The sequence below is a fragment of the Lytechinus pictus genome, chromosome 16 (genome assembly GCF_037042905.1).
Source record: "Lytechinus pictus isolate F3 Inbred chromosome 16, Lp3.0, whole genome shotgun sequence".
NCBI classification, from domain to species: Eukaryota; Metazoa; Echinodermata; class Echinoidea; order Temnopleuroida; family Toxopneustidae; genus Lytechinus; species Lytechinus pictus.
In genome coordinates, this window is record NC_087260.1 from 2,344,718 (window position 1) to 2,371,978 (window position 27,261).

The 27,261-nt window shown below is 35.9% G+C and overlaps 1 protein-coding gene across 2 annotated transcripts in view; it reads right to left on the reverse strand.

Annotated features, from left to right (window-relative positions):
• LOC129279599 (UDP-glucose:glycoprotein glucosyltransferase 1-like) overlaps positions 1–27,261 on the reverse strand; it is a 59,932-nt gene that overhangs the window by 28,664 nt on the left and 4,007 nt on the right. For both annotated transcript variants that reach the window (XR_010296141.1, XM_064111522.1), the window contains exons 3-20: positions 26,717–26,829; positions 25,683–25,863; positions 24,592–24,764; positions 22,947–23,047; positions 20,825–20,985; positions 17,547–17,638; positions 15,459–15,522; positions 13,813–13,899; positions 12,998–13,117; positions 10,160–10,381; positions 8,489–8,614; positions 7,863–7,946; positions 6,091–6,171; positions 5,667–5,790; positions 3,638–3,736; positions 2,579–2,673; positions 1,480–1,692; positions 767–898 (exon numbers count right to left, since the gene is read on the reverse strand). Coding sequence is in view for 1 of the 2 variants with exons in the window: in XM_064111522.1 (XP_063967592.1) it covers positions 767–898; positions 1,480–1,692; positions 2,579–2,673; positions 3,638–3,736; positions 5,667–5,790; positions 6,091–6,171; positions 7,863–7,946; positions 8,489–8,614; positions 10,160–10,381; positions 12,998–13,117; positions 13,813–13,899; positions 15,459–15,522; positions 17,547–17,638; positions 20,825–20,985; positions 22,947–23,047; positions 24,592–24,764; positions 25,683–25,863; positions 26,717–26,829 (2,268 nt within the window). In the remaining variant the exon portion in view is untranslated. The remainder of the gene's footprint in view (positions 1–766; positions 899–1,479; positions 1,693–2,578; positions 2,674–3,637; positions 3,737–5,666; positions 5,791–6,090; positions 6,172–7,862; positions 7,947–8,488; positions 8,615–10,159; positions 10,382–12,997; positions 13,118–13,812; positions 13,900–15,458; positions 15,523–17,546; positions 17,639–20,824; positions 20,986–22,946; positions 23,048–24,591; positions 24,765–25,682; positions 25,864–26,716; positions 26,830–27,261) is intronic.

Here is a 27,261-nt window from a genome sequence, read left to right on the forward strand (position 1 = left end):
GTAAAAAAAATAATGAGTTTGATTCATATGCATGTAGCACTTTTTGCCAGAGCACGCAAAATATATATAATTTATAGAATGGTATACTCATGCTCGAGAATATATTCTTCAATAAGTCGCAAAAAATTGATTTTGAGATTCTCATTAAGCTTGAAATAAGAACACATCCCAAGCTTTTAAAATGATATATAACTTGTCAAAATTCCTCAACAATAACTCTCACAGCTACTTGATTGAATGCAGAAAAAATCCTGCGAGAGCTTTAAGAAATAAGGAGAAAACACGGTTTGAAGTTCGCAGTTCACTCAAGCATGAGATGTGCACACTGTGCAATCTCAATTTAAAAAATTGGTGTCAAAGAAAACTCTTGCATCTCATTTTTTATTCAACTCAATTCTTACAGCATGAAGGAGAAGATTCCCTTTCCAAATTTTCTAAATATTTTGAGACCAAATTACTATTTGTCTATTTACAGAGAACCCTCAGTGGCGACTCAATGGTATATGTAGTTCTTGTGTGGCTGGTAAAAGGTGACGCAATATTAGCTCCTGCGACAATTGCTACAAGGCTTAATTTCATCTAAGATGTTGGGTTAAGGTCATTGTTGCAATAAGGTTTTATGTCGGGTTTAGGGTAGGGTATAGTGTTAAACCCAGGGTTGAAGATGGTTATTCGAATAGTGTGTGTTATACAGAGTGGAGCAATTGCCGCCAGAGCAAATGTCATGGAATCGGTAAAAAAAAATGAATGAATAGCAAGACCTCACCCTTCCATTTGCTACGATGGTTCTGTCTCCTAGCCCCAGACTTAGAACGTCGGAAGCAAAGGCCCTATGATTCTCTAGAAATGCCTTGCGAGGTTTGTTGTAAGCTTCAGTAAAGGCTTTCATATCCATGCCCTACAAAGGAAGAGCATAAAAGGATTTTCCATTTAACCAATACTTCTGTCTCATTACGATAGATAGACAAAAGAGAATGACATATTAACAAGTAGGCATGTAAGATATTTCAAGATCTTCACCGTCATCATCATCATCAACTTCATCGTCATCGCAATCATCATCATCAATATCATCATAGTCACCGTTATCCATCATCTTCATCATCATCTTCATCATCATCATCACCATCATCATTATCATCATCATCCTCATCATCATCTTCATCATCATCATCATCAACATCATCATCATCATCTTCTTCTTCTTCATTATCATCTTCATCATTATCATCTCCATTACTAGCATCAAGATCGTCATCATCATCATTGCGATCATCATCTTCAATATCATCATTACCAAAATCAGCAGCAGCAGCACCATCACCATCAAAACAACCATACATAATCAACATCTTCATCATCATCATTATCATCATGGTCATCATCATCATGGTCATAATCAATACCATTATCATCATCACCACCACCACTGTCATCACCATCATCATCACATCTTTAGTACCACACCTAATTCCTTACATTGACTTCAAAGTCCTGGGGTGTTTTTGTTCCTTCTTGAATGCTCTTGAAATTCTCTTCCTTGAGGAGCTTAAAGATGAAATTCTTGGCATAGTTCCTCGTCTGTGTCTCCAAAGCAGCTTGGATGGCCCTAACAAGCCAAAAGGCTGCGGCATCGTCCTTTGGAAGTGGGGCATTGTAGACCAACCCTAGTCGTACGTTGTTTGATATTTTCTGCACACCAAATATATAAAACCTATACATTATCACTTTATGAATGACACATGGTATAATGAAATATGTATAATGTAAACTGTAACCAAAAGAAGATGATCAACATTGTCAACAAAGGAAATGGACAAGGAAATAGACAAAAAAGAAATTGAAAAATCTGTCACATTAGCAAGGACATTGACATGGACAAGAACATTGAAAAAGTACACTGACATTGGCAAGGACATTGATGAGGACACTGACATCAACCATCTCAAGGATTGCTCTTCAAATCCTCTCACATTCATACATGTAGCATGACAAAGAGAATCTGAAATATTTGTCTTAAGGAATCGTGGATAGTCCTATACATGTAATAGTATGTGCAGTACATGTGACTCTGAATAAAAGTGTAGCTGAATAAAAGTGTAGTTTTTCTCTTTTCAAGAATCCGAAATCTAAGCGTAATAACGATTCTCAGATACACTCAGAGAAAGCTTCAATTTTGCTTTGAGACAGTGTCTTTCACATTTCAAGCTCAAAACTTGGGTCTGGTTTTATGATGTGTTATAATAATAAATGCATAATGTCGAGTTTAACCACCAGCCAATTATCTTGAAAGAATTGAAATATGTACCGCAAATTTTGTGCGCTTATTTGCACAATTAATTAATCAAAACAATTATTACAGTCTTACATCCAGCTCTACACACATGGAATTTTTTGTGGCAATCGCGCAATCACCAGCCTAGATCTAAAGGGGGTCAAATTGACCCCCCCCCCCGGCATATCCTGGTCTGAAATAGCCCAATTAAATTAGGATTAAAATGTTATTGCAAATTTGTTATTAAATCAAATTTTGTGTAAGGGGTCCCAGAAGTAATTTTAGGTAGAAGATATGTCTCACCACATATTGAAGAGTATCCCTCGCAACCTGCCTGCCTTCCTCCGCCTCCAGATCACAAACAACCCACATGGATACCGGTCTTATTGCATCATCATCTGAGATCAGTGAGAGATGGGGATAGAGGGGGAGAGATTGATAAAGATAAAGAGAAATGGTGAAAGATGGAGAGAGATGGATAGAGGTGGAGAGAGATACAGAGAGATTGAGAGAGATGGAGACAGATGAAAAGTACAATTCAAGAATCTAAATCAACATGCTCTCCAAGAGTTGAATATGAAATCAGACAATATAATGATGATAATAACAATAATAATAATAATAATGATAAAAATAATAATAACAATAATAATAACAATAATAATAATAATGATAATAGCTGGATTTATAAAGCGCTTTTTGCCTGAAGATACAAAGCGCTGCTATTATTACCCCGGCTTTAGCTTGAGCTACCATCACCGGTGCTCAGTGCATTCAAGGAAATAATCCTGCCGAGTACCCTTTCATCTCACTTGGGTCGAGTGCAGCACAGTGTGGATAAATTTCTTGCTGAAGGAACACATGCCATGGCTAGGATTCGAACCCACGACCCTCTGGCGAGAGTCAGAACCACTAGACCACGATGCACCCACAGTAGTTTCAGATGATGTTACATTGGAGGATATAACAATGGCAAACCTGTGCATTAGACCACAAAACTATGATCTATCAGAGTATGATTCACAGGTTTTCAATTGCTTGCCATCCAATATGTCTGCTCGTAGGAATACTCTATACATTTCTTTGTCATCTACAGGTAACTTTTGCATAATTCATATCTTTTGAAATGGAACAGAAATCTCTTCAACTTACGAGAAATCTGGTTTAGAAGAGGTAGATTTTTTTTTGCATATTCTGTACAAACAAGTTGCTTCAACTTGGGCATGTATCAAACTTTAATAGGGAAGGTTGCCATGTGCAGGTTTATCATTATTTGATGTAAGCATCATATTCACACAATGTGAGTAACTTTCTTTGATAAAAATTGGACTATGATATGACACATTCAGACACTATACGTACCTTTCTTTGTAAGATACTTGATTGAATCTGCTAGAAGTCCTGTCAACTGACTTGAAGAGAGTCCATGGGTGTCTAAGGGAGTATCAATGGTAGCTGAACCTGATTGAGAAAAAAAAAATTCATCATCAACATTTTCAAGCGACAAGAAAACTTTGAGAAAATATCCTAAATATACAGTATAGAAACAAAAGATACAGTGCATACAGTTCCAGGGAAAAATAAAATATCATAATTACATTACAAATACAATAGACAAATGATCAAATATTAAATATGCATACATAACAACTCTGCCAAGATTGAAGTTAAACTCTCAAATGATTCTTCATGTGCACATACAGTGCATACAGTTCCAGGGAAAAATAAAATATCATAATTACATTCTAAAAATACAAATACAATAGACAAATTATCAAATATTAAATATTCATACATACAACAACTCTGCCAAGTGATTCTTCAGTTGTCACAAGAATGTTATATTATTTTCAGATAAGTGATGTCTGTGACCGTTGACCTGAGAAAATGTGACCCAAAGTCTAATAACATCATCATCACTCCCATATGCCTACACGAGCAAGTTTTAAATTGACCTCTCAGTTTGCCAGTTATCACATTAACAAGATATTTCAATGTATGTAATGACATCTGAGACCTTTGACCTTATGACCCCCAAATTTGATAATATCATCATTCCTATAGGCATACATGAGCCAAGTTTTAAGTTGAATGCTTAAACGTTTCTTAACCCTAATTCTCCCGGGGGGGGGGCCATTATGGCCCCCCCCCCCTCGACAATTTTCGCGATATATCTGCTGCGCAAAATTTTTTGACCTCGCCGCTCACTGACTTTTTACTTTCAAGTCTCGCGCAAATTTTGAGACCAAATTTGTGACGCCCGGGTACGCGGTTACGACATTACGCAACATTATGTAAGTGCATGTCAGACCCACAATTGCTCATAAACATGATTTCATGTACAAATCCAATGCAAATTGTGTATTTGGCCAAAATTCATAAATGTATCATTATTTCTACTTTTACTGATTAAACTTGATTAATTTTGCCTTATTTATGATCAGAATTAAGTCTGGAACGATTTCCATCGAAAAAACAATAAAAAAACAAAAAGTAAAAAAACAAAGAAATACATACATGTAAGAAATTGAAAAAAAAATAAAATACATAAGAAATCGGTCTTGGTACCAGAATTTTTTTCATTCACAATTGTTAGGAATGCTATAAAGAATATTTTCACCAAAAAATAGCATTCTAGGAGCTTTATTCAGTGAATCAGCACAAAAAGTATGATTTCATGAATAAATTAGCATAATTAATTCATATAAAATAAAAATATATGAATTCAGTGAAATTTACCATTGCAACTGCGTAGATTACGTCATTCTCTACCATCATGCAAATTTTCGTTGTGATCGAGCAATCCACGGCTGAGATCTTAAGGGGGGCCATAATGCCCCCCCCCCCCCCCCCCCCGGGGAATGACAAGAATAAAAATACCCCGGGAGATTGAGGGTTAAGATATCGCGAGGACAAGAAACTTTCAGGTAAACAAACTCTGTGACCTTTGACCTCCTGACCACACAACTTATTTGAACATCACTTCTATACAAATTCGTGGACCAAGTTTGAAGTTTATATATCAAACAGTTCTTTAGTTATCGTGATAATGAAGATGGAAAGATGGACAGGCAGACAAACAGACGGACGGTCTACCCGAAAACATAATGCCTCTGCTAGACACCTAAGGTGGACGGAGGCATGGTAATATACCCGAATGAAAAAGGTCTGTTTCTCTATAATAATTCTTGAATTCCCATAATTTCATTAAACAAATGTGTTTTCATAGATTCCCCACCTTAGCTATCGAATCGCTACCAAAGACCCTTTGCATGACTGATCAACAAAATCGAGCATTTCATATATTTAACTTTAACTCCAACAGCTAGCCACTAAAATATTTTCATTAAACAAAATGATTGTAACAATAGTGTTAATGACCTGTACTGACCTGGAGACCCCGTGAGGTCAATGATGGGATTGTCAGATTTAAGAATTTTGAGATTGAGACGAGGCATCACATTAGGTTGGGTCATCGCATACTCCAGCAGATCTGTGTGCTCTCCAACTTTGTTCTGTTACAATGAAAAACATAAACAAATAACTTACAATATCAGAATATACTTCCGAAATCTGCTTCATAAACTTTCTTTTCAATGAAAAAAATATCTATAACATCAGTATTCTGTGAAAAATCTTTTCTCAACCAATAAAAGCTTAGCACTTCAATAACTCATAACAGAACCTTGTACCATTCGACTGGTTGAAAAAGTTTGTTAATCAGCCTAAGACAAAGCATCATCTTCACTAATCACAAAAAATTCACTGCCGTATATCCAAATAAGAGGACCGACAGAAGAATGAATCATACTCACTCTGTAAACTGCTCTTTGAAAGTCGGCTGTATTCAGTAAGATGTTTGTGACAACTGCTTCTTCAAATACATCTGGATCAAGCTATAAAAATAGGATGAAATACATTTGGTTGGAACACAGCTAGAAACTGATTCAGCAAGTTGAAAGGCAAAGTTCTCCCTTAATAGATGCCAAGATGAACATGGATACAACAAATTATGTCAAAAGATAAAGTATCAGGCGATAAAACTATCATTGAATGGTATAATGTCATAGAATAATAATATTGAAAAGACCTCCATTTTGGTTGGTAAACTGGATAGATTGCTGCAGTAAAATACTGTAGTACTTTTACACCTTTTTACAAGGGACATGTCTACCATATATAGATTTGTGATTTGTAGAAAATTGTTATGCATTGCTTCCATCTATGCACCCACATTCAGAGCATCATTATATTAAAGCATCTTGGCCCCAAAATGGATGTGATATGACAGAAGAAAGCAAGCCAAATGCGTCAAAGAAGTAGCAAATCCAAAGCTACATGTACCTATTAAAAGAGGCGTTGCTTCATATAGCATTATAAACAGAGATACCAACAGTCTCCAACAAAAAAAATATATTCTTAGAAAGAAAAGACTATTTTGACAAAAAGAGGATTTTTTGAATAAAATTCCTCTCACTGTAACATCGACAGCCTGTAACTGTCTAAGAAGACATGGCAAGGGGCGAGAGTGATAATGCACCTGATTACTTTAAAGGATAGTGCAGGCCCCGAACCAACCATAGGCAGTGCGGCTCTGTCAATGGAAAGCAGACTATGCAAAATACATACATGTATGGCACATACTCCATGATCAGAAAAAAAACACAGAAAAGGTATTCCTTGTTCTTTGCCAAATTAAGGAAACAAATGAATTTTATATAAAAAAAGATATAATAATAATAATGATATTAATAGGCATTTATATAGTGCCATCTATCTCGAAATAATCTATTCTGAGGCGCATTGTTTATAATTATTATTACCCCAGCTTTAGCTCGAGCTGCCTTTCAGCGCTCAGTGCATTCAAGGAATTCATCCTGCCGGGTACCCGTTCCAGACCTGCCAACCTCTGGGAATGAAAAACTGTATTCTGTGATACAAAAAACTGTATTTTCCCCCAAAAAAGTGTATTTCATAATAAAATGCTTGGCGCACTCGCCCATCACGGCGCTCAAGCTGCATGCAAGCTAAAATGCGCACTGCTCTTGCAGATGAAAAAAAAAAAAAAAAATGTGTATATCTCGGCCTGGTTTTTACAAAATGATTGAAAAAAAAAACAAGTTACCTGAAATTACATTGATCTAATAACCATATTTGTGTACGTTTTAAGAAATAGAGACATATAGAGATGATTTTTCTCAATAAATTACGATTTTGTAAAAAAAAAAAAAAAAGATTTTTTTTTTTTTTTTTTTTTTTTTTTTTTTTTACAAAAAACGTATTTTTTAAAGAAAAAACGTACTGCCGTATTTTGGTTGCAAAAACGTACTAAATACGGCTAAAACGTACTGGTTGGCAGGTCTGCCGTTCACCTCACCTGGATTGAGTGCAGCACAATTTGGATGAATTTCTTGCTGAAGGAAATTACGCCACTGCGGGGATTCGAATCTACGGTCCTCTGTTTCAAAGTCAGAAGACTAATCCACTGGGCCACAACGCTCCACTCAAAAAAGGAATGGCTTATTCGATCCCCTCCCCCCCAAAAAAAAAAAATATGAAAGAAAAAAGGAACAGTTGTCATACTGACCTCATCTCTGGACAATGGCACACCATTCATTAGAACTTGAGGCGTATCACGAAGAGCCGTCTTTCTCAAGAATGCCTTGCCATCCTGTGTTACCAAATGAAAATAAAAATATATATCGATAAAACGATTAACTTACAACATTGATTAAATATGATAAGTTAATATTGGTAGCACACACTTTGGTATTGATACATATATATCCCCTGTGTTTGTTTCTTACATGTACCTGTCTGTGATCATCATACATGTAATCAGGTCTGCTGATATCTTATCATGACCAGACTTGCGTGGTCCTCAAACATCGGACTTGGGGAAAAACAATACTGTATTTATCTTGTCATGATTTTTCATAATAAATTTGCTGCATAGACATGCTACCATTTTCCCCTTTATTTACACATAGTTCCTTTTTTTGGGGACTAATTCTAAAAAGCCTATCCCCAGATCAATATTATTGGAAGGTACCTTGGAAGAAAGTCTGTGACATAACTTCTAGCAGGAGTCCTCTATAAAAGACACTCTTGTCATAGCAGCTTTTATGCATTCTCAAATATTTTGTCTACAATGAAATAGGAATATTGGCAATTAGAAGCCATGGAGGCGCTTGCATTTTTCCGCTTTCTTACCTGTCTGTGATCATCGTAGTCTGTATCAGGGCCGATGATGTCATCAACATCCTCGCCAGGGAACATCTGCTTTATCACTGTTATGACGTCACCGGGCTGAACCACATCATCAGCCTCCCTATGGATCTAATACACAATAAATAAGATAGTACAAAATAATTCACACATATCATTGAGGGCTTTTATATAAAGGTAGATGTACGCTTGCAACAGTTCCAAAGCCAAGCACACACTATGTGATGTGATACGACATGATGTTTTAATAAATCACATTTGCATTAAATGTGCAAGTTCCAAGAAGCAAAGTTATTTTGAGGTTCGGCATAATATTAGGATAGATAAAATCATAATTTTGCTTTGCAACAAGCCCTGTGGTCAAAATAAAGTTAAAATCGACTTGAAGTTGCAGTCAATGACGTCATTACAATTTGGAATTGAATTTTTTTTCCTACAGGGAGGTTCAGCTAGACTGAATTTCCATTTCAGTAGTCCACTATTCTGAACTCTGATCGTTAGATTTTATTGGTTGGAATGCTCATGTCAAATGTTGTTATAATTCCTTTGAAATTCAGATTGCAACAAATCGTATGATGTGCCCTGGGCTTAACGCCATAGAGGTACAGCCGAGGGCGTTTGGACTGTTTAAAAAGCACAGAATGGTTCTAACAATACCTTCACACTTGGCTACATACTAGGGTGGTGATTCATAAAACTGATTGAAAGTTACGTACAACTTAAAGAGGGGTGTTGCAGGAAAATATTTGCAATCAACTGCAAATTTCAGTTGTAAATTTACAAGTGATCAATCAATTTTAACTAAAGCAAATCAATTCATACTTGTTTATGCAAGACACAGACTATCAATTACACGCAAATCTGGAATGAGATGCAGGACTTTACATTAATTTGGACACCTAAGACTGACTTTGATCAGTTCGGTGGATTCATAATACGGTGCGCCATCTATCGGTTGCAGTGGACAGGCCAATTTCTAACTTCATGGTCGGCAACGCACAGTGCTAGTGTACTGTAATGTGACTGTGATGCTTCAAATATGGAAACCATATGGCAAAAGCAGAGGAAGAATTCATCGATAAAGGGTCTAAATTTCGCAAAGAAATATGCAGCAAATTTCCCTCCCATCTCCTAGACCCTGGTAAGCAGCATAATTTTACGCAAGCTGGCCAAGCAGTGTCAACCAGCGCAACATAATCGTATGCATGCACTAGTGTGCGCAGAAGATGTCAACCTTTTTCCCATGAGGCACTGCGAATGTTGGCTTGTCCGCTGCAACTGATAGGTGGCGCACCGTCTTGTGAATCCAACAAATTGCAAGTTTCACGCAACACCAACTTAGAAGCTAAGCCAGAGCCTACAAAGTGATATATCACCAAGCAGAAGAAAGGGTCAACAGTCAATCGTGCGAAAAGTTGTGTCTCTCCTAGAATCATTTCAAACTAACATTTTACTGCTCCCCACAAAAAACAGGATATATCCTATGGAGCTGATTGGCGCCCAAGAACATGTTCCAGTTGTGCTTAAAATCGTGCCAAACTTTAAGAACCGCTTTTATGAAACTGCCCCAGGAGTCTCATCCTAGAATAATTTCAGCATAATGTTTTTACAACTAACGCCATCCCCCCAAAAAAGCAAGGACACTCGTAACGATACCTTTGTGATAAGATCCATGGCTTTCCCACCATCCTCTTCCATCAGGGCAAAATTAAACGCTCTCACCATGGCAACACCGGCATCATCCCTTCCATACACGTTGTCATCATCGTTGACGACAAAGACGAAGCCAAACCTTAAGGGAACGTCGCTGAGGTAAAGCATCTCGGTTTGGTCGAGGAGGAGCATGGAGTCAGGGCTGGTTGGATCTAAGATGAGCGTCTATGTCGGAGAGAACAAAATCTTTGAAGCTTAGTACCGGTAGCTGCAGGAACAATTTAAAATCAACGTCATTTAACATTGCACCAAGGTAGATCTACATTTCCTAATTCTGTGAAATCATGTGAGGATGTCATGGTCGAGAGGTTAAGACTCTCGTCTTTCAATCTGGGGGACATGGATTCAAATCCTAGCCATAGCGTGTTTTCCTTCAGCAAGAAATTTACCCACATTGTGCTGCACTCGAGCCAGGTGAGGTAAATGGGTACCAGCAGGAAGTAATTCCTAAGAAAGCTGTGAGCACCAGAATCGGAAGACTAGCTTTAATAGCCAGTTAATATAGGAGCGCATTGAGCACCTTATAAGGTTGATATGTGCATTGTACAAATCCTATTTTATTATTATTAAAGCTAAGCTAAAAATTGCCACACTGATCACCAACACAGATAAGCACACGTGTGACAGTCTATTACTATTATGGCTTGTAAAACAAAATCTGACATCTGGCTGGAATGTTACATGTATGCTTATCAAATTGTCAATTTCTCAGTCATCACAAATTTTCTACCATCCTTTTTGCCACTTATTTTTAGCTCAATCACATAAACACTTGTCAAAATCACTATCTTTATGCATTCAGTCCATTGCTAACCTTTTCAACCAGATATTCATGTGCAGCAAATTTGGTCCCAATGGTGCACGAGACAGTTATTAAACATGGCGAGCGCTGCACCCATTACGAATTTGGCCACATAACCACTTTGACCACTTTTTAAGAACAAGAGTGTCGCTGAGGCAAGCATATAAAACGCCCACCTGTAACGCAGAAAATTGAGTGATTGGTAGAGCAAGAAAAGTGGAAGGTGGCGACTTGACCTTTGATCTTTTGACCTCAAAATCAATAAAATTCCTGGGATCCATGCTAGTATCATACTCACCAAATTATATGAGCCTAGGTTAAGTTAAATTGGAGTTATTGCGTTTACAAGGACTTAGAAGGGTAAGATGAAATCATGTCACTGTAACCATGACTTTTGACCTCAAAATCGATAGGCTTCCTGGGATCCATGCAAGTATCATACACACCAAATTATGAGCCTAAGTTTCGTTAAAGGGTTACTCCGGGCTAAGAATATTTATATCTAAATAAATATAAGTAAAATTCACAGTGAGAGCAAAATGCTGAACATTTAATCAAAATCAGATAACAAATTATAACGAAGTTATTGAATTGTAAGGTTTAGCAATATTTTGTGAGAATGGTTACATCCATGTCATCATGAATATTCATTAGGTGGGCTGATGATGTCACATCCCCACTTTCCCTTTTCTTATGTTATTACATGAAATCATAATTGTTTCATTTTTTCATACATGTGTGAATACTGTGTCTACTTTATATTAAAATAAGTTGCAGCAATGAATATCTTCTGCATTTAATTAGTTGTCAATCCAATTTGTTCAGTTCTCGGTAGAAAAAAATTTAAATAAACCTAATTTCATATAATAAAATTACAAAACAAGTGGGGATATGACATCATCAATTTGCTCATTGAATATTCATGAAGACATGCCGAGATTCACCAGAATAATGCAAATCTTTAAAATGCCATAACTTTTTTATTCATTGTCCGATTTTGATCAAATTTTCAGTGCTTTGTTTGTCTGATTTTTCTTTATCTGTTTAAATCATATTATTTTCAGCATGGAGCATCCCTCTAAACTGAAGTTTAATGTATCGCGTTTACAAGGAAAAGTTAACGGATGGATGGACAGACAGAGACGGACATCGAGCGTGATACCATAATACATCCCATCTAGGACGAGCGTATAAAAAGCTGGCAAACAATCACTATTTTTCATGCAATTAGCTCATTGTCCAGTTTTGTAACTGTGTATCCTGAAAAAGATGTGTGAGAATCCACAAGAGTAATGAAAGTTTTCAAGAGCTGCACATGTTACAATTTGACCACATAACCCCTTCCCAATTTAAGCATCTTTAATCATGGGTCTGTCACATAAAACTTTCCTGTACTTCATGATTCTGACTGACTGATGAGCAATGGTAGTTATTGTACAACGCCTACTTAGCTTGTTGTACGCGAGCAAATGGGAGGCTGAATGTCAAACATTCGTACCGTTGAACACAAGACGTACCATCCAAAATGTACCATTGCACGGCTTTAGGAGGTGACGTCACAATACGATTTAATTAATTGCGCTCAGTAAAAATGAAGATGCAATACGCGTATAAGCTTGCTGGCTAAATGCGCAATGCTGCCCAAGGTCATGTGCGCTTGTGGGATTTTGCTTTTCGCTTTCAGTATTTTTGCTTCCTTTTCATAGATTACTACAGGAAAAAACTCTTGGTTTTTTCATATTTTCCCTAACTTCTGAGGCTTTGTACAACACAAATAGCGAATATTCTTATTCGTGCAATGGTGCTAGATTTCGCATTCGGTGAAAGAAAGAGACGCTCTATTCATCTCGGCTAACGCCTCGTTGAATAGAGCATCTTTCTTTCACCTCATGCGAAGTCTCTCACCATCGCACTCATGCCTATTCGCTATTTGTATACCATCGCAAGTAGTAAAAGCTGAAATATTTAGGAAGACTTACAATATGGAAGACATTCTTGGCAACATGTCTGAGCATTCCTGGGAATGTCGGTCGGAGGTATTCCTGGATATGAGACGGCCATGCTTTGTACTTCGTATCACTCTCAAGATCATTGATGTACTGTCAAGAAAGTAATGAACAACGTTACTTTCATAGTATCATTTCATTTCTTTTCATTTCATATCTTACATTCACTTTCATTTCTTTTTATTCAAATTTCAATTTCAGTTCCAATTTCAATTCATTTCTATTTATTTTCATTTCATATCTTACATTCATTTTCATTTCATTTCAAGTTTCAATTTTGATGTAGGTCAAAGGTATTCTTAAATACGAGACGCCCAAGCTGTGTACTTGTTATCACTTTCCATATCAGTCATGTACCGTGAAAAAAGTAATGCACTAAATTTCATTCACTTATTTTCATTTCAATTTCAAATTTTATTTCATTTCATTTCAATTCATTTCATTTATTTTTATTTGAGGTGTTATATTAATTTGGTTTCATCTCATGAAATTAGCTTCAAAGTCACCAAACTAATACATCCTGTTCATGATAAAAGAGAATACGTTGGTTTTAAGGAAGAACAAATTGTAGCATAAGAAAAAGGGACAAAATATGGGTCCAAATAAAAACCCTGAGTTTATTCAATTCATCCATTTTTTCATGAGCATACAAAAAAGTACTCTTTCAAAAAACGATAAAAACTGAAATTTGACCATTCTGACCAGAATCACTCTTAATATTCTTCAACTGAAAATCACACAGTGCAGTTGTTTTGCCATGCCTGTTTACATGTATGTATGATACTCACAATGACTGCATTATCTCTGATGTCTACAGCATAACTGTCTTGCAATGACTCTATCTTGGTTTTCATAACATCTGTCAGGCTATTACCCTGAAAAGAGAAAATGAGGAAATGATTAAATTCCAAACAGAACAAGTACACCTCCATCCAAAATATTTAAAATATCACTGCTGTGCTAGGAGAATCAGTCAGTCCGCAAGCCACTGTGTTAATGAGCAAATGAGCAAGATTTATTCAAGTCCTTTCGTGGCTGAATTCATGTCCCTGCAAAATCTTGTGAATTGTGAGACTTTCTTTCTCAAAGAATTTAACCACTTTCTCCTTGAGTAATATTGATTATTTTTGTACCATGGGCAAGAGTAAATGTTACCCTTTTATATTGGTCATTTCTTTTGAATGAAATATTTTGATAAATAAGTGAATTTTTTACCTGAAAAGATGCATCAAACAGAATTTTCTTCCTCTGTTTTCACTTGCAAATTGTGTAACATTTTGTGTTTTAGGCACCAACATTATTTATATCATCAGAAAGCTCAAACTCTATACTTTCTTACAATGTCACTCTTGATATGTGGCATCTTTTAGATGGGTCAGCAGCCAGTTATATCCATCAAGATGCAAGACGAGATTTCTGAAATTTCTGAGTAACATAAAATCCAGAGTTCTGATTGGCTGAATACTATTTTCAAAACAAACAGGCGCGGGTAATTTGAAGAGATTACCACATGGTGAGTGTGACCTTGCAGAGGCCCAGTGTGGGGAACATTGGAATTTGCGTGGGTGTGTGGTCTATGACCAATCAGAGTGCAGTATTCTTGTTTTTGAGCTGCAAAATGTACTTGGTCTATGAAAAGCTGGCTGCTGACCTATCTAAAATACATCTTCTTATAAAAAATATATCATATTAAAGCTTAGATCTTCAGCTTAATCATGATTAAAAAATCATTTGTGCCTAAACAGAAATTAAGTGTGAAAACAACAACTTTTGTTGCATGAAAAAAAATATTTTGTTTCATGTTTTAGATCAAAAGTTTTTCCTATATTACAACATTCTTTAAAAAATCCAAACACATGACCTAAAAGAATGATTCTTCTTCTTTACAAAGATACCAAAAACATGAAATTTGGTCAATATTTAGAGCAGCAATGGCCGAATAAAAAGAGGTGTTTTGGTTCGCACCAAGCTCATTAACTATGCAAAAACCCTCTTGTCATGAATATCACTTGGATAAAAGAAGCTACTTTTTCAGGGCTTGCGGACTGACTGGAATAGATCTAGTTTTTTCTTATGCCTTCTCCCAGTTACGTTCATTATTTATATTTTTTTCTTTAAAAGCGGCTTTTTTGAGCACTTGCATACTTATGAATTCAAAAATTCAATGTGAGAAAGCTGCATGTTCCACACCCATTCAATACTTGTGAAGTGGTTTGATATAAAAGAAAATAAAAAGACCCGTTCAAAGTAAATGTTCCTGTAATATCATAAATACATCCATTTAAACATGTCACTTGATGTCATATCATCCATGCAAACACAGTTTTTGGACAGATGCATTAATATAATGTAGTAATAAACAGGAACAGAGAAAGACAAATGAAAGTAATTTACCTAGCCTGAACAGAGAGTAAAAAATCATTCAAAGTATTACCTGTACACCAAGCTGATGGAGACCTTCTAAAAGCTTTCCTTCTGCTTTCAACAAATCAAGAAGCCTATCAAATACAAAATTATGAATATTCCATAACTCATTTAAAATAATAAAATCACAACGGATATTTAATTAGGCCTGTTGGGACAAACTGCAATCATGTAGCAATTTGATCCTGATCGGGGGGGGGGGGGGTGAGGATGTGTTATGTGGAACATTATGACCTTCACACTCATTATCAACATATTTCTTCACCACTTTCTGTTTTCTCTCTACCTCACTCAATTTTCTCTTTCTATTTGGAGATCATACCCCCTCTCTCCCTCTCTTTCTTTCCATTACTCTCATTTCTCTCTCTCTCCCTTCCTCTCTCTCCCTCTTCGAAGCCCTTTGCTTATTTATCTCTTCCTCTATCTCCTATTAATGAGATATATCCTTTAATTGGATCTAAGTTTTGATATATAATACTGTAATTTTGATCATTTGCTTTGTTATATTGTATTTCATGAATTTTTATAAATCGACCCTTTCAGCATGTTCTGCTGGTCAATTTTTATGTGCATACTGTATATACCAATAAATAATAATAATAATATGAATATTGTGCAGTGAAAAGTTTAAACTGAGCCAGAGCTATAATCAGTATAGGGCTAAATGATTTAGTTTGAAACAGAAAAAAAGGGAACTTTAATCGGCATTACAAGCTTTAGCTCTATAAAGCCCGGCACAACCTAATCCATTTGCAATGATCCCATTTCCGAAAAAAAAAGAATGTTGAACTGTCTAATCTGCAATGATCTTGTGTAGATGTATATCTCAATGATCAATGTCCACAAGAGTGGTATGAATGTCAAAATTGAATTCCATACTATTGCAAGCCTCCCAGTAGTAAAAAAAAAAAATAACTCAATCCCAGATTACATCAGTAGTGTTGCCATCAGCTGAGAAATGAAGCCAATTTAGACTATTATCTGACCATCAGGCTTGCGTTATTTCAGTAACCTTTAAAAACACCTTCTATTTAAACTTTCATCTTTAAATTGCAAAATCCAATTTTGTTAAAAGTCAGGTTGATTTATTAACCGGTTTGAAACTATATCAGTATAATACACATTTTCCACAGACCCCTCCTGAATTATATCAGGAACGATATGGCTCAATGGCCAAAATTAATAAAGGTGGTTTTGAATCTGTTGTTTGAAACCATGGTAATGCAGATTTCTTGATCAATTGATTTTGCTTAATTCAGCAAATATAATGAGAAAACATTGAATAGTGAATACATACTTTTTATAACAGTGCATTAAATTTAGTCTAGTTAATTTATTTACAGTACTGATGAGCCCACTATAATGAGAACATTGTGTGTTATCCATGGCGAAGAAGAGTGTAGTGGTTTCACAGTACAGCGCCATGCATTCTTTCTTGGACATAAAGTATGTTTGTCCTGAAAAGGACCATCAAAAGTCACAATGTGTGTGTTGATGAACTCCTAATTAATACATGAACCTTTAATAGTAATTAGCATCAATTCAGCATACTGTGGAAAAAAAATGCATTCACTATTATTGGAAAATGTCTCAACATATGCAATAAACTAGGCGTAAGGGAGGCAGCGTAGCTCAGTGGGTTAGAGAGCCTGTTCTGGATAAGATCGTAGATCTCAACGTGCATGGGTTCGAGTCCCGCAGCATGCCCGAAGACGTCTAACAAGAAATCTGATGCTAGCGTTGTGTGTTAGCGTGCCTCAACGCTGTGTTCAGTGCGGGTGTGAATGCAGTTGGAAAACACTCCGTCCATCGGAAAGGACGCAAATATTGGTCCTACATGTATGTATAGGAGAGTCACAACCTATGCACGTTAAAACCAATACACTATTCGTCAAAGAGTAGGGTGTTCACCCGGTGTATTGCACCTGCCAGTCCCCGGTACTACAATGCTGCAAGAATCTTCAGGATTGAAGGAGGCAGTCAGTGTAGCTTGAAACCTTATCAATGCAAAAAAAAATGCCATGATTTGAAACTACAGATATAAAACCACCTTTGTGAATTAATGGGTTAGAAAAAAAAGGAAAACTCATATACTTACATAAAAGGATCAGCTACTTCTGTATCAATGACCAAACCATTCACCATGATGATAGCTTCTCCTTGATCTGTGTTATGATTCATCCCAAATAACTGAGGAAAAACAAACATTTCAAAAGGGGATAATTTGATTCATCTCAACAACCGAGGTATAAAATAGACATTTTCTGTTATGGTAACTCCAGTAGGAACTCGGCGAGACAGCCTTTTTTTTATAAACCATTAACTAGGAAACATATTTCCAAGTTAATCATACACAGTGGCTGATCAAATCGGAGGCAATAGAAGAGCAGGGATTTGAACTCACAACCTTTAAGATCATGTGTCCAATGCTCTAACCACTAAACCACATAATGTGTTTTAAAGCCACATGGGAAGCATGACAACATTCAAATACCAATCATCCTGAGTGGAGGGTGAGGCCACTGAGAAATTGCCTAAGGATAAAGTCATCAACCCACTTTCCCAGGCCAGACAGTTCACCAACACCATGCAGGCTTGGAAGAAAAAATTTCTGGCTGGTACATGTACATCAATTTTGCTTTACCCCCATAGAAGTGTCTAAAACAGGAATTTCCAATGCTTTTCACAAAGATCAGGGTCAGCGAATAACAATCCATGGCCCATAGAAGCAGACGCCAATATCAAGAAAACAAAGGCAGAGACTTTGTAACTCTCCTAAATTTGTTCATATGCTTACTATTACCATTACCATACATTCTTGCCATTAGCAGTCACCACTACATTACCGTTTACAATTACCGTTACATTACCACTACCATCACCAAACACAATTACAATTCACCACAACACTACCATTAACAATTACCGTTACATTACCACTACCATCACCAAACAAAATTTTAATTCACTACTATTTATAATTACTGTTACATTACCACTACCATCACCAAACACAATTTTAATTCACTACTATTTATAATTACTGTAACATTACCACTACCATCATCAAACAAAATTACAATTCACCAGTACACTACCATTTACAATTACCTTTACATTACCACTACCATCACCAAACACAATTTTAATTCACTGCTATTTATAATTACTGTTACATTACCACTACCATCACCAAACACAATTACAATTCACCACTACACTACCATTTACAATTACCGTTACATTACTACTACCATCACCAAACACAATTTTAATTCACTACTATTTATAATTACTGTTACATTACCACTACCATCATCAAACAAAATTACAATTCACCAGTACACTACCATTTACAATTACCGTTACATTACCACTACCATCACCAAACACAATTTTAATTCACTGCTATTTATAATTACTGTTACATTACCACTACCATCACCAAACACAATTACAATTCACCACAACACTACCATTTACAATTACCGTTACATTACTACTACCATCACCAAACACAATTTTAATTCACTACTATTTATAATTACTGTTACATTACCACTACCATCACCAAACACAATTTTAATTCACTACTATTTATAATTACTGTTACATTACCACTACCATCATCAAACAAAATTACAATTCACCAGTACACTACCATTTACAATTACCGTTACATTACCACTACCATCACCAAACAAAATTTTAATTCACTACTATTTATAATTACTGTTACATTACCACTACCATCACCAAACACAATTTTAATTCACTACTATTTATAATTACTGTAACATTACCACTACCATCATCAAACAAAATTACAATTCACCAGTACACTACCATTTACAATTACCTTTACCAGTCCTTCACGTTTATAATTTCGTGGAGCTCAATAAATCGCTCTCCTTATTTTTCTGAGGAGCTCAATTGAGCTCCTCAGAATCGCTTTCCGTGAGGAGCTCAAATCAATTCATTACAATACATGTATGATAAATTGTAGATTTTTCTTAACATTGTATATATGCAGTAGCTATGTTAGCTATTAATTAATCTGTGGTGAAACTAGGCCTGGGTCACGTCAATACGTTTACAAGATGTCGTATGCGCTACTGCTAAAAAAAAATTATTTAAAAAAAATTGAAAAAAAAAAAAAAAAAAAAAAAATTGCTAAAATTTTACATTTTACACCTTTAAATATTTGAAATGGCCTTCTTTTTTCCATAATACCTTGAAATTACTTTGATTTAGTTGAAAACTATCAGAAAAATGAAGAATATTCACCTCTTTCCCGACTCTGATTTGAACTTACCTCGGTAAATATTGTAGTCCCACATGTAGACTTTCATGGTGCTGCCATGAAAATCTACATATGGGACTACATGGGACTGCAAATATTTACCGAGTTTGAATTAAAATCAGAGTCGGGAAAGAGATGAATATTCTTAATTTTTCTGATAGTTTTCAACTAAATCAAAGTAATTTCAAGGAATTATGGAAAAAAGAAGACCATTTCATAGATTTAAAGATGTGAAATGTGAAATTTTAGCAATTTTTTTTTTCATTTTTTTTTTTTTTTTTTTTTTTTTAGGAGCGCGATTTTTTGCTCTCCTTATTTTTTTTAAGGAGCGCGGTAGGAGCGCCGGCGCGATCGCGCTCCTCAAAAATGAAGGTCTGCTTTACATTACCACTACCATCACCAAACACAATTTTAATTCACCATTTATAATTACTGTAACATTACCACTACCATCACCAAACACAATTACAATTCACCACAACACTACCATTTACAATTACCGTTACATTACCACTACCATCACCAAACACAATTTTAATTCACTACTATTTAAAATTACTGTTACATTACCACTACCATCACCAAACACAATTACAATTCACCACAACACTACCATTTACAATTACTGTTACATTACCACTACCATCACCAAACACAATTTTAATTCACTACTATTTATAATTACTGTTACATTACCACTACCATCACCAAACACAATTACAATTCACCACAACACTACCATTTACAATTACTGTTACATTACCACTACCATCACCAAACACAATTTTAATTCACTACTATTTATAATTACTGTTACATTACCACTACCATCATCAAACAAAATTACAATTCACCAGTACACTACCATTTACAATTACCGTTACAATACCACTACCATCACCAAACACAATTACAATTCACCATTACATTACCATCACCACGATTTAAGATTCATTGGTACACACCATTACCACTCATAATAACCATTCATCATTATTTTGACATTACCAATCACAAATAAATTACCACTACCATTTACAATTACTATTACCATACTACCAATTCCAACTCACTTTCTGGTTCTCCTTTATTTCCTTCTGGACCTCATTCTTCACCGGCGTTCTGATCAAGGAACGAGCTAGAAGAGGAAAGTTCTGGCTGATATCCGTCAACACCTGAAGAGCGTTCTCTGAAGGGGTGGACAGTACCCGCTGCGCTGCCTGATAGGCGATGTCTGATAAAGAAAAATTCAATTCAATTTGAAATAATGATAATAATAATAGGCAACATTTATAGAGCGCTTAGTACAATTTCCAAGAGCTGCATACTATTACCCTGGGTTTAGCATGGCTATCCATGTACTACACCTGGGTGGAGAGCAGCAAATGTAAATAAATGCCTTGCCAAAGGAAACGAGTGCTGCGGTTGGATTTGAGCCCCGAACCTTGTGGTTCAAAGTCCAGAGACTGATCCACTGATCCACAATACCTCTACAGAATTAGTTACTTGAAGTGCAGCATGTAGCCAAATTACAAAAATTGTTGACAATAAGATACAATGACCTAATGTAGTATAACATGACTTATGATTGCATGATACAACATAACATTACATGAAAATCAGGGTAGAAGATAATTTTGATATTTAGGGGGTTATTTTTTGGCTTCATCAGAGCGACTGGTGGATTTTAGGAACTATTTTTTTTTACATTTCAAGGGCTACTTGTTTTCTCATCGAGCAATGATGTTGCAAATGCCTATCTCATTATTCTGCTGTAAAAAAATTGATTTTGTATTTTATTCTTGAATATTGTTTGTGGCAGATCTTGGGGAAACTTTAGAAAAGATATTCGTCCCAAAGCATGCCATTTTGCACATTTTAGGGGTTGATTTGGGTTGTCATAAGGGCGATATTGAATGTCACCACCAAGTACTTCCTAGATTTCAAAAATCTGGAGTAAAAACCTGGACCAGTCATGCAGAAACGTTGTTAGTGCTAACAATGTGCTAACAGAGGCCCTGTTACAACCAGTAATGTCGCAGCGATGCCTAATGTCACAGTAACACGTCTATTTTACATCTTCAGAGCTGCCAAGTTGTATTTTGCATTTTCAGTATTCTTATCCCCCAAAATCAGTATTTTGACAAAAAATCAGTATTTTTACCGTGTGAGATAAATATGCATGCATAATGGCAAAGTTCGATCACTTCTTACATTTGCGCCCCACACGTAAACAATTGTGTTGAAGACTGAACACTCCACAATGAACTTAACACATCAAAGTCAGACCTGCCAACCTCTGGGAATGAAAAACTGTATTCTGTGATAAAAAAACTGTATTTTTCCCCCAAAAAAGTGTATTTCATAACAAAATGCTTGGCGCACTCGCTCATCGCGGCGCTCAAGCTGCATGCAAGCTAAAATGCGCACTGCTCTTGCAGATGAAAAAAAAACCATTAAAACATCTTCACCCTGGTTTTAACAAAATGATTGAAAAAAAAAAAAGTTACCTGAAATTACATTGATCTAATAACCATATTTGTGTACGTTTTATGAAATAGAGACATATAGAGATTATTATTTTTCTTTTTTTACAAAAAACGTATTTTTCAAAGAAAAAACGTACTGCCGTATTTTGGTTGCAAAAACGTACTAAATACGGCTAAAACGTACTGGTTGGCAGGCCTGCATCTTGGATCAACGTGTGATACCACAATCTGAAAAATATGACTAGGCTCACTGTTAGTTCTCTGTTAATAATGAATAATAATAATTACATTTATACAGCGCTTATACATTGCAATTATTATTACCCCAGTCATCGGATCCTGGCATGCCCGCACACAATGTATGTACTTTCTCCACTCCCTGGGGAGCATTCCAACAAGAGTTCCAAGACTCAATCGCTAGGCATACTACAGAGGCTTTCTCATACCGGTACCCATTTAACACCTGGGTGAAGAGTGGCGAAGTGTGGATTGACGCCTTGCCAAAGGATGCTAGGCCGTGGTGGAATCCGAACACACAACCCTCTGAATACAAGGCGAGAGTCAGAACCGCTACAGCACGACGCTTCACAACAATGTTTCTGTATGGCTGTTGCAAGTGTGAAATAACCCAGTTAAAATTAGGGTTATAGAATTGAAATAATGTGCAAAACATAATTCAGAACAAAGTCATTTGGGATCATCTCACCTTGTAGTTGCCATACTTTGAGGGGCTCCATTATATTGGTGTTGTCCACCAAATGCTGTTTGAATTGAGTAAGCTCCTCGGTCAAATCCGGGTGGAGTTCCCTAGCACAAAAAGAAAATATAAAATTAACATTCCTTTCCATACAGTCATTTACTGAAGTAAGATAATGTAGGACTTTGTTTTGATGACATCTTAAATAAGTTTCCTTCGACCTCTCATTTTATTTGTCTATTCATCTCATGCTTTGCATTTTGTATTTCTTTCCCTATCTTTAACACTGAAAGGCATTAAATAACATTGATTGGACTTGCAATATTCTGAGACGCTAGGTCTCATTCACCTGTGTCTGTGATGTGTTGTACAAATGAAGCCGTTTAAAAAAAAATGCTCCCCAAAATTATTATCTAGTGCTTCAAAAAAGTGAAAATTAAAGTGGCCGGAAACATCATCCCAATTTAATTCCACAAAATAACATGAATTACATCATTCTCCCTGGGAGATTTATTGAACGGTGACTTTTCAGACACATATATCTTGAAGGTATGGGCACAAATTTGATTTTGTTTCCACCTTTTCCTTGCTGATTTTTACCAAATGAACTAGTGCTGTTATCGATCACCTCTTTATTGCTAGTCTTGTCGATAATCGCTTGTTTTTTGCCACCTAGCGATATCGATAACATTTCTCTCGTTGTCGATAATACCTGCTATTATGTACGGACATGACTGTGATTACGGAAAACAGACGGAATTCACGGAAACGGCCTTTTGAAAGTGGCTTTTTAATCAGAAAATCACGAAACATATTTTTCCTCAAAATGCACAGAACAGCAACAGAAATCACTCTAAAGTCTGAACAAAGTACGAATAATTACTAGCCACAAAACACGATCTCACCACACTATAATCATGACAATCCAAACATCATGACTGCACTTGACTCCATTCGGAATGTATCGAAACATTCACAAGCGCAAGCTCAAGTTTAGTGAAGTACCAACTAACCAACTAGAAGGCAGCACATGGCCGTGTGTTGCTGCCCTCTACGTTCGAAAATGTACAGCACGATATAAAAATGGCGGATAGGCGAATGTCGTTGACTGCTCAGAACAATGTCCAAAAAAACCCAAATTATCGAGAAAACTTCATCCAACCCTAAAATAAGGCTAATAACGTGAAAGGTGAAGATGTATTTATGCTAATTTATATGTTTGTTAAAAGATGTTATGTAATCGTTTGAATCCAGTGAACGCGGATTTTAAAGCGTTCTTGGTATAGTGGCAGATACAAATTTTGACCAACGCAAGTATTGTGACAATGCTATATTCATGGAGCAGTAGCTCCATGCTATAATGCATAAAAAATGCGTATTGATTATGATCTTTTGTCGATAGTTATCGATATCGGTAAGATATATTTAGTGAAATATATCAACAGAGAATTTTCTTACCAATAACAGCACTAATATGAACAATATCAAATACAACACACACCAAGATTAGGGATATTTTTTGGAAATAACATCTTTGGAATGTAAGTTTTAAACAATGGCTAACAAAAGTCAAATTCCTCAATATCAAGATGCCCTCCAGAACATGGGACCAATAACGCACTCAATTACTAAACAGAAATAAAGCCTTACTCACTTCAGTTTACTGAAGACAAATCCCTCGATTTCATCCGGCCCATCATCAACACTGGCTTCAGTCTTGGCAGAGCCGTCTTTGTTCTCATCTTCATTCACTGCTTTGTATTCCGTGCTCTTGATGGCCAGTTCCACACCATAACCAGAAAGACGAACTTTGACCCCAGAAGATTCCTAAATGACAATTCACAGGTTAGCAAGTAAACGTTCATAAAGGTAATATGGTTTTTTTTTAATGAATTCACTGCCAGAGGCTGAATTGCAGAATCTTTGACAATACAAACAAGATAATCAATCCCATAATTAGATAATACTCACTGAATTAAAAGAGTAATAGTTTTTTAAATGGCTTACAACGTAGATGAGTAACTTTGACCTTGACCTTAAAAGACATTATTCATGGAATATCGTTTGTAATATCAAACAACCATAATATTGTAAGTTATTACAGTTAATTTGATTATCCTACTTCTTAAGCATTTTCAGTAAACTGATTAAAAATTACTTTTGACCTCGACCCAGTGGCCTACCAATTATGGCATCTGATATTAACACTAAGTATTCAAGTTTACAAAACAAGGACCAACCATTCAAAAATTATCTTAAAAATTAAAAATGTTTAACTTTTGTTATAATAATATAATAATGCAGTTCTTGTATAGCGCATATCACATCATGTCATAACGTCCCTATGCGCTTCAAAAGGTCTTGGATATTATTATTTGTTTTTGGTTGAATTCTGAAAGTTGATATCATTTTATTGACCCCGAATGAGCTTGGAACATGTGACTTGAAAATACACTCGCCCACAGGATTTTTAAAATGATCTCCAAAAATTAAAAATATTAATCTAGGTTCAGTGTGTTGATACCATGATATGGTCAAATTTCATTGACCCTAAATGACCTTGATAATGCGACCTGAAGATTGTGCTAAATGATAAGTGAGTTTTGTGAAATAGGTCCACCTCCTTTTCCAAGTTTCGAGGTCATAAAAAAATTAAACTTTGTTAAGATTTGATGTTGATGACACTGTTGCCGCATCGCTGTATCTCGCTCCTGCTATGCAGGCAAGACAAAAATGGACTCTTACCCTTTGGTAATGTCTAAAAACATACTGGATATCTCCAGAGGCAGCTTTACTTGCGAGGGCTTTGTGGAATTCTGCAACATTTGACTTGTAATCACTTATGTCACCGTACAAGACTGCCACCACTGATCCATTAGATGATCGCTTATACTCATGATCAACTTTAAAGATGTCAGGTTTACGCCTGATGTAAAAACAAAAACAATGGACAATAAAAACCAATGAGTTCAAACAGAATCACATAAAATGATGACCCAAGTGTTTGTATGTACTGTATAAATGATGAATTCAAACCAGGATTTGAAGGACAATTCTGATTGGTTCCTAGTCAGTCTACTGAGCATCGATGATCTTGATAGCTAGGCCATTTCACTTTAGCGATTACTCACTAACCTTCGTGTTACGGGGCCGAGATGTTAGCCAAGCAATACTTGCACACCAATACACTGTCCCACATATGTTTATCTGTGTTAGTAATCTTCAGTGGAACTGTTTCTTTCAGCTTAGCTTCCATGATTGCACAGAATAAATGTAAATATACTAGATCTAGATGATGATATGATATGATGGATTTTGAAAATGTTCTCATGAGATCCTTGTTTGCTGCAATTGCATTCCTTTCGCATTCATATCTATCATTCACCTTCAAACCAATCATTCACATTCATGTAGTACCTATTATTCACTTTCAAACCAATCAAATTTATTCTAACATCAATAATTACAATTCATGCCAAACTACATTGAAATTATAAAACATCATTCGAAAGCAGAGAACTTTCTGCCTTTAAAACTTTAAGCAGGACCCTATTAAGGACGAAAAATGCTTATCAGGAATATGGTCCCTCAGAAAGGACTCAAAGCTATGAGTTCTCTCAAAGTTTTACAAGCCTTTGTGCTTTCTTACAAATCAGGTACACTGTACCTTGTCCTATAATTCAGATAATTTTTGGAGCTGTTTAATTCTTGCATTATTTCATTGAGTATATTACACAATTATAACACATATCAAAATTATTCCATACAAACGGTTTTACCTTTCACCAACGTTTCCTATAAGTTCATCCAGTCTGTCAAGTGAGCAGGTAAATTTCCCATGCACATCGATGAAAGTATCACAATTTTCTGGTACCGCGAGGCTCCTTGCGATCTTAAAATGGTGAAAAGAAAGCAAAGCATCAAATTTGTTACCATCATCATCATCATCACCACCATCATCATCATCATAATCATCATCACCACCATCATCATCATCATCACCATCATCATCATTACCACCATCACCATCATCATCACCATCATCATCATCACCACCACCACCACCACCACCATCATCATCATACAATCATCAAAAACATCTTCACCAGGGTTCATGAAGTTCATAAAGTTCATTTCCACATTCGTACATAAAAGATGTCAAAGACATCATCAACAGCTTAGGAAATCACAAAAACATCAGAATAAAAAAGAATAGTACAAATATACAAAAAACTAAGATTCTAGAAGAACCTCCTACTAAGTCATTACAAAAGACAATACAGAAAAAAGGTATAATATATCTACAATGTTAAAAAATAGATAT